The 8,904-nt window shown below is 38.1% G+C and overlaps 1 protein-coding gene across 1 annotated transcript; it reads left to right on the top strand.

Annotated features, from left to right (window-relative positions):
• Window positions 1–496: 496 nt before the first annotated feature.
• On the top strand, window positions 497–8,129 carry ppp6c (protein phosphatase 6, catalytic subunit). Its single transcript, XM_005929011.3, has 7 exons — window positions 497–665; window positions 1,780–1,875; window positions 3,578–3,643; window positions 4,194–4,335; window positions 4,449–4,528; window positions 6,712–6,921; window positions 7,026–8,129. Exons 1-7 carry the CDS (start codon window positions 591–593, stop codon window positions 7,272–7,274), a joined length of 918 nt encoding a protein of 305 aa, XP_005929073.2. The 5' UTR covers window positions 497–590; the 3' UTR covers window positions 7,275–8,129.
• Window positions 8,130–8,904: the final 775 nt, after the last annotated feature.

Raw genomic sequence — 8,904 nt, 5'->3', positions numbered from 1 at the left:
CACAGTAGAAGGACACCAGCAAGTGTTTGGAGAGGTCATAGGCAGGAGATAAAACATTTAAAATAAAGTCATTGATTTATTTTTTTGGGTCAAGTTATTATTTATTTAATGTTAGTAAAGTTTGTTTTGTAACGTGACTGCTTTCGTTGCCCCACGCAATGTGTGGCTTCCATAATACTGTATGTAAACAAGTGGATGACACAGTGCTCGTACCAACAGGGGGCGATGTTTGGTTTAGTTGCACAATAAAGCCCATTGACGAGAGTCAAGTTGGCTTCAGTTCATTTCCTTTCAATGCGACGTTCGACATAAAGGTATTATAACATTCGCTATTATCAGCCGGAAATTTACTTAAATAAGCACTTATGGTAGATTATATATTTTCTTTCTTGACATTTCTAAGTTTAATTTAGTTGCTGTTCATTACTACCCTCTGTGTCATTGGTAAATAGTTTTATTTTGAAAATATGGGCAGGATGTGGTAGGCTGATTTGATGCAGGAAATTGAAGTTGAAAATGAAGGAGCGGCGAGCGAACAGGAAGAAGAAAAGGAAGCTAGCTGCAGTTTAGCTGCTTTTAGCGTTTCGATAATGGCGCCTTTAGACCTCGATAAGTACGTAGAAATAGCGAGACAGTGCAAATATCTGCCTGAAAATGATCTAAAGGTGAGTCGAAGTTTCTGGATTTAACTTCAGATAAGCTCTGTTAGTATTCGTAAAAGGTCATGGTGCGACTAGACGAGGTTTGTTCAACAAATGTGGCCGGTAGTTTTAACTGGGTTTCACGCTCAAGTAATACTCTGTTGTTTGTTTCAGCTTTTAAAAATGAATCTCACAGAATTATAGCGCATGTTGACTCTGTTAAACACGTCGGTGTGAATAGTGAGGAAGGTGCCACTTAAAACATTGTAATGGGAACCACTGCTGTGTCAGTGTCTGCCGTTACCATAAGCCGTATTAACTTTAAATATAAGATATAGGTTTAACTGTGGAAAGATATCATGGTAGCCGAAATATTCCGATGAAATGTGCACTGGGGGTGTAAATAGCATAAGGAAGACAACATCTATACGTTTATTCATCCCTCTGCTCTGAGGCTTTGCTTGAAACGGCGATCAGAGCTAAATATCAGACAGACTCTGAGTGCGTTGCAAAGAAAAATGAAACTTTCTGAAAAAGGAGTCATTTTGACTTTGTAAATGTCTCAGAATGAACTGAGATCAAAGTAGTTCCTAACTGTATTCTTTACATCCCATTTGAGTCCTTTAGTCACACTGCTGTGAAAATGTTTCACTTAAAAAACAAGTTAATATTCAGTAGGACATTAATTACTTCATACTTGGAAATAGATGGCCCCTATTAGTGCCCGATCTGACATAGGGAAAAATCTGGACTACAGCTAGTTTAATTAACTGTAACTAGCAGTTAAACTACTTACAAGATTACCACAGAAATATCAAATGTGAAAGTCACATGACTGCAGAAACATAGCACTCAGCTGAGTGCCTACCTTGTCACAGATCATGCCTACAAATCGCCTTTAAAGAGTTCTAGCGTTTCTAGTGCTGTGGTTCGGGAGATAGTGGAAGATCCTTCAGTCTGCATGTAAAAGTATTGTTGCACAAGATGCAGCACAGAATGTAAATCCCAACCCATTTCCCATTTTACAGTCCATCTGTAAGAATAGAATTTAATGGGCTGTGTGATACACACGCTGCCTTTCATATAGTGTTTCCAAGTGCCTGTGTCCACTAACAGTGTTGTGTTTTTCCTCCTGTAGAGATTATGTGATTATGTTTGTGATTTGCTGCTTGAAGAATCAAATGTTCAGCCAGTCGCTACTCCGGTTACAGTTTGTGGAGACATTCATGGTCAGGTAGGTCTGTGTGATTTTTGTTTTTTCTTCTTCTATAATTTCCTCCCAGGGTGATGCACAATTTTCACCATGGGCAAAATACAGAAGAAGAAAAAATGCTTTATTTATCCCATATTTTGAAAATACTTTTGATTACAGAAGTGAATATTATTATTGTTGTTGTTGTTATTATTATTATTATTATTATTATTATTATTATTATTATTGACCAGTAAAATATTTAATCATCATCAAAGCAAATTGAGTTTTAAAATGGCAATAAAACCACAACAGACTGATTGAGCATCTGTAATATTTGCTGCACATCCCGAAGAACTTCTGTTTTAGGAAACAGCTTTTACTTAGCCCCTTCTTGTCTGCAGCTTCAGTTCAGCATGCTGTTGATGTGAAGTTGTGCAAGACTTCACCACTTTTTTTTTCAGGTGGACAAATTTGTTCAACTGTTTTTGTAAATTTGGGAAGCCAATCAGTATTCGCTTTGGGTCTGAATCACCACTACAAGCTTGTCCATCTTATTATCCAAGGACCTCACATTCCCCATATAATAGCTGGAATGGACATTTCATATCCCACTCTTCCACCTCAGCTCTTTGTTTAGCTCCAGCTCTGCAGCACCATTGTCTACTCTGTAGCTCCTCCGAGATAACAGGTCTCATTCCATCATGAGCAGTGGTGTACCCTGTGCCACGAGTCAACTTGTAGCAAAAAAGAGAGAGAAAGAAACCGCTAACAAGAAAAGCGTACCATTTACCATCTAAATGGAATCACTCCATTTAGATGGTAAATGGAGTGATTCTTATGTAGAGCTTTTCTACTCTCCCAGAGCACTCAGGGCGCTTTATATAACACGCTCATTCACACAAGCACTTTTTTCTATGCTTTAAGCGCTTTCCATCTAACATTCACACACATTCAGACTGATGGAGGCATCAGATAGCAACTTGGGGTTAGTATCTTGTTGAAGGATATTTGGCATGCAGACTGGAGCAGCTAGGGATTGAAACGGCAACCTCCCAATCAGTAAATGACTCACTCTACCTCTACCTCTAAAGCTACATCCACCCCAATATAGGATCGGTGGCAATATGTTATTGCAGTCATAAAAAGCATTTATAATACGAATATAATTTGGAAATAAGTTAAGTTAAGATTCTTTTCCACTAGAACCTACTTGGCTCTGCTCAACTTGACTCTGCTCTACTCTGCTCCGGTCATTTTTAATTGCAATTAATGTGGATGAGGTCATTATGGCACATAACAACTGAGAACATCAAGACAATAATATACTCGCTGCTAAACCATTAGTAAACATCTGCACCTTGTCATTGGACCACGGTGTTAGTTTGTGTGTAGCCATTTCCCTCGTTGCCTGGTTTCAAAAATTCCGGGTTTGATTCTTGTGAAGGAGTCACTCTTGATTTATCCAGTGATGGCATGCAGTCATTTGACGTCAGGCTCGACTCGGCTCATTGGAACCCCGGCTGAGTCGGTACTATAAAAAGTAGCTGGTACCAGGTACTTTTACCAGTACTGGTACCTGTTGGGAAACCCTAAAAACCAAGTTGAATCAAGTAGTTACTAGTGGAAAAGGGGTTTTTCGTACCCCAGTTTAGTTCATTTTGGTTTCAGGCTTTAATGGTACGTGTGCTAGTTCTAATTTAAATATTTTGATTGATGAGTTCTTCTTAATCTTCCTCTCTAGTTTTATGATCTATGCGAGCTCTTCAGAACTGGAGGCCAAGTACCAGACACAAATTACATTTTCATGGTAAGTAAGCTCCCTTTACTTTTGCCTGAGCTGCAGCACATTTAAATAAATCTGAATGATGAAGGCTGTTAGGCATGTTGTAATACCATTACATAAAATGTAATGCCTCTCAGCAGCTGAATCAGCCCATGAAAACCTATCATTGAGAATTTTTGAATAACGTGTAATGTTGATAATACATGATGTGAGGTGCCGCACATTTAAGTGGCAGGACTCATTATTGAAGAACGTGATTAATAGTTTCAGATGCCTTTGTTATTAGTTTTTGAAATTTCCCATTAAACGGTTCTCAAATTTAACTTAATATCTGAGCGTGTCTTACTTTTAGACTAGTGGGTTAGTTTATATTGTTTCTTCGTTTAGTCGACTAAGAAATTGGTCACCAGGAACATCCCTAGTTACATGTTGCTTTAACCAGTATGCATTTGCAAGTTTAATGCAACTAGTTAAAATAAAAAGCAGGTGTTCTGTTCTCATACAAATATCCACCTTTTCCAGAACCTTTTTAGTGTCTGAGTCTTTAATAATGTCTTCTTGTTCTTCTTCCCAGGGAGATTTTGTAGACAGAGGATATTATAGCTTGGAGACTTTTACACACCTGCTAGCTTTAAAAGCCAAGTGGCCAGATCGTATCACACTCCTTCGAGGGAACCATGAGAGCAGACAGATAACTCAAGTGTATGGATTTTATGGTATGTACTTCACTTCATGTATTTATGGAAATACATTTTTTGTGTGTTTACTAAGTTCAAAATTCATTATTAACAATGGTTTACATTTTCTGTTTGTCTGTTGTTTGTTTTAGATGAGTGTCAGACAAAGTATGGAAATGCAAATGCCTGGCGGTATTGCACGAAAGTGTTTGATATGCTGACTGTGGCAGCTGTAAGTCTGATTCCTTCTCTCCGGTTACATGACATTTAACTATTGTTCCTTTTTAAATGCAGCGTAATTGGAACCAGTGCATCCATAAAGACATCTTAAGTAGCTATTCACCCCCTGTATGTTATCTTTATGTAAATGGCTGCTTGTTATTTCATTTAATACATTATCATAATAAGCTGCAATTTAAAACATTGGGTCTTTAGCATCACAACAAAACAAAGAGACACTGGTTTACATAACATTTTCTTAATTTTGGGGGGGTTTAATATTAAAAGGTGCCTTTATCCAGCAGGCAGTTAGCTTTGCATTAAATATTTATTACGGCATTCATCATCACAGACAGAGCACAACAAGGATCAAGGCAATAATTCTCCAGGAATTCAATTAAAAAGTACTCTGAGGTTACTTCTTTCTTTTAATGATCTTATGGATATATAAGTATCCATATAATCTTCTGTAACAGGTGTATTACCAACACAAAACTATAGAACGCCAGAAAACAACTCACTCCATACATAAACGCTAGATGCAATCAGTGCTAAACCCATTGAAAGTGGTCATGACACAGCCAGAATCATAACCATGACCGTCATTGCAAGCTAGTCTGTTTCAACAGCAGGAAGATAGATTTCAAGAAATTATGCATCCAAGGCTTCAGCTCGCTCATGATTTTGGATTTGTTCTTGCTTTTAGAGAAGAGTAAGAACAGTAAAGTGTGGCAGACATTTTTGTAGAGTAAGGGTGTTTTTACATCAATAGATGGTTTATTCTGGTCCCAATCAATTTATGAGTTAATAAACTTGTAGCTTTTCCCTATGATTTGGTTTGAGAAAAATCCAAGTGAACTCAAAGGAAACCAGAATGAGCCGCTAGAAACCATGTGAGAATATTTAGTCCACTTATTGGCCAGGTGTGTCTGGGGAGTGAGCAAATACAGGAAGAAGGTGGTGTTTGTGGGACCGTCGGAGAATTTACGTTCACAGCTAGTTGCTAGCTCATACAGATCATTTTTTCATCTATAGTACCTTTCCACAATCTGGAATATAAAGCGTACATGGCTACAATGCACACTTGGTCTTGGTCTGGATCAAGGGCTGCAAGGATCCATTGAGTTATTCAAATAATTTGATTATAAAAAATCTTCGACCCACATTCTTTGCTTCAATGCATTGTTTAACACACGGCTGTGTAGCCTGCCAATGTGTTAAACAATGGAGACGTTTAACCAATGAGCCTCCTGAATTTATATTAAAATATGCAGATGAACTGTTAATTTAGTCTGATACCAAGTTTACTTGCACACTGAACTCAAACATGAGCGGACACCAGAACTGCCTCGTTTCAGAACTCTTTTTGCCTCCTATTAATGTTAGGAAGCCAGAAAGAAGACATAGTAAAGATAATTTGTTATGCCTTAGTTTAGATTGAATATATGTCTTTTGACTGTATTGGGATTATTTATGTATTTTTGTATTTAAGAAAATGTTTCTTTTAAAAGAATTTTAATATGCCACATACATGCAATCCAAGAGTTGAGTTTAAATTTGTTCACAAATTTGTTGTATGCAGTTAAGTTTTAAAACATTGCAGTTTCTAAAATCTTCTCAAAAACCAGTGAGCAGTTCATTCTGAAAGCCTTGGGGTTTTTTTTCTCTTTTTGGGATATTTATTGCTTATTAATAAGAAGAAAGTATTTCTTAGCATATTACATGATTGATCAATGGAATAATCAATAGATTCCTTGATTTCAAAAATAATTGATAGCTGCAGTCCTAGATTGAGGTCAGATCATGTTCACTCCATAAACAAACCGTTCTGGAGTTGATTCAGAACTGCTCTGAGACCACTTCCTCCAAATGGTCTCAGTATGCTTGTTTGGCGATTCACATCTGCACAAATGAATCTGGCCAAGGAGGAAAACAAACCAGACTTTGATTTAAACAGAAGGTGTGAAAACACTCTGACACTGCCCTCTTCAGTTCTGCTACCAGATCTCATGAGCACTCTTTAGCAGCTGAATGTACTGCACTTCAAACTTTCCTGAAAGTTGTTCTGCTGTCAGGATTTTCCAGTTTGTGAAAGAGTAGAACAGAGACAAGCAGATGGCAACTTTGAAGTGTTGACTTGACTTGGGTTTATTCATTGATTTGTTCATAATAGTATGTTTTAAACCCTAATCCCAGTTGATAGATGAGCAGATCCTGTGTGTCCATGGTGGTCTCTCACCGGACATCAAGACTTTGGACCAGATCCGAACCATCGAACGCAACCAGGAGATTCCTCACAAGGGGGCTTTTTGTGATCTTGTGTGGTCAGATCCAGAGGATGTGGACACCTGGGCTATCAGTCCACGAGGTGCTGGCTGGCTTTTTGGCTCCAAGGTTACTAATGAGGTATGTTGAACCATCCGTGTTGGAAAACCAGTCATTGGAAAGCATCCTTTAACCCAGGTGTGTCAACCTCCTTTTACTTACTTCTCTGATCTGTTGTGTTTTAGTTTGTTCACATCAACAACTTGAAGCTCATCTGCCGTGCACACCAGCTGGTTCACGAAGGCTACAAGTTCATGTTTGATGAGAAACTGGTGACCGTGTGGTCAGCGCCCAACTACTGCTACCGCTGTGGGAACATTGCCTCCATCATGGTCTTCAAGGACGTCAACAGACGAGAGCCCAAGCTGTTTCGAGCCGTTCCCGACTCTGAACGTGTGATACCTCCTCGAACAACCACCCCCTACTTCCTCTAATGATAAAGCGGAAGTTTTCTCTTAGCTCTACCCTCTGGACTTCTCATCCCTCAAATATTATTCAGCAAAAGATTACATGCAGGAAATCTTATAAGACTTCCTGGATTTTGTTTTTTGCACTTCTCTCTGTGCAGCTGAAGAGCACCTGTTGGGTCAGCCATCAGATCCATGCCGTGCTTCCTTCCTTTTTTGTAAACTCAAAACATGTTTTAGGAAATTAACACAAGTTAAGAGTGTTTTGAGTAGCAAAGAGTTTCTTTAAGCTACAGTCTGTTTGCACCACACCGACATTCTGCCATAAAAGTAGGAAAAATATCTTTTTATACGCCCAATGCCAGACTCATACTGTTAAATGACTTCATATTTTAAATAATTACAATTTTTGATCTTATGTATCCCTCCCAAGGAAAGTAATTGACAAATATTTATAGTAGCGCGTGCCAACAATAGATGCATATAAGTGACGTGATAAATACTGTTTCCTTTGATTCACTGTGTAAAAAGCTGAGCGATTCTCTCAGCGTTTTGCCTTAACTGCTGATTTCATACTTTAGCTTCAGTTTAGTTTTCCTTTTTTATTTATTCAGTTCAAAAAGTGTCTTGCTACTGCACATGGATTTTTTTTTTCTTTTTTAAATGGCAAGTTCCCACAGGTATCTTTCTTTTTAAAATTTCCCATCCATCTCTGCAGTGTGATGAATTATGGCATTTTATAAGCAGAATCTTTAATTGTGGAAAAATAAATAGCTGAAAAGTAGCTGTAATTCTAGGAGAGCATAGGCCTCTTTAACATTGTTTTCCTGTTTTTGTTTTTTGTTGTTGTTGTTTTAATTTCAATAAAACATTCTTCCTTAATATTTGCAAGTAGTTGTCATTTGAACCTTACTAATGATGTAATTTTGGCCCAGGATTGCCAAACTCAAATTTACTGAGGCTAAATGTAGGTAAAAGGGAGAGGTTTCAAATGACAGAAGCTATCTAGAGCAACCACATCTCTTACCTGACGTGACCCTTCAAAATTTACCCAAAATGCACTTTTTGAAGTTCTCTCCATCAATCATCAGACAACAGATCAAACATCCAGGGCACCAGTGCTTGTTTCTGTTTCTTCTATAGGTATTAATTTGGTGTGGGTTTACTCCTAAAACAAGCTCAGTTTGTTTATTTATTTATTTATTTTTATCCTTTTTGGCTTTACATTATGACACTTGGAAAGAATGTAAAATCAATGTGATTAACTTTTTTTTTTTTTTTTAAGTTTAAATGTGTTTAAATTTCAATTTTTTGCTAGGCTTGGACCTTCCTCAAATTTTTGTTAACTAGGTCCAAAACCCCCTGCGGCTTTCTGCGGAACAGCGACTCAAAGGGAGAAAACCCGTGGAGGCCTCCCGCAAACAACAGATGTGCTAACCAGCGAGCTCAATTGCCTTCATCCTCGTGACTAAACTTACAAATCATGAACTTTAAAGTGTTATTCAGCTGCTCCATCAGTCTGAGGGTGGTACATACTGGTCCGAACAGATTTACAGAATGGTGTGCCCTGGTCATTCAGTATCTATTTGAGGATCTGAAACACCGCCTGCCCCACACTTATTGCAGAAATGGTGCATAGCAGCACTGCTTCGAGATA

The sequence above is a fragment of the Haplochromis burtoni genome, unplaced genomic scaffold, assembly GCF_018398535.1.
Source record: "Haplochromis burtoni strain Fernald_Lab_line unplaced genomic scaffold, NCSU_Asbu1 Contig_113, whole genome shotgun sequence".
NCBI lineage: Eukaryota > Metazoa > Chordata > Actinopteri > Cichliformes > Cichlidae > Haplochromis > Haplochromis burtoni.
Note: the sequence above shows the minus strand (reverse complement) of the source record. Positions and strands in the feature narration are given on the sequence as shown.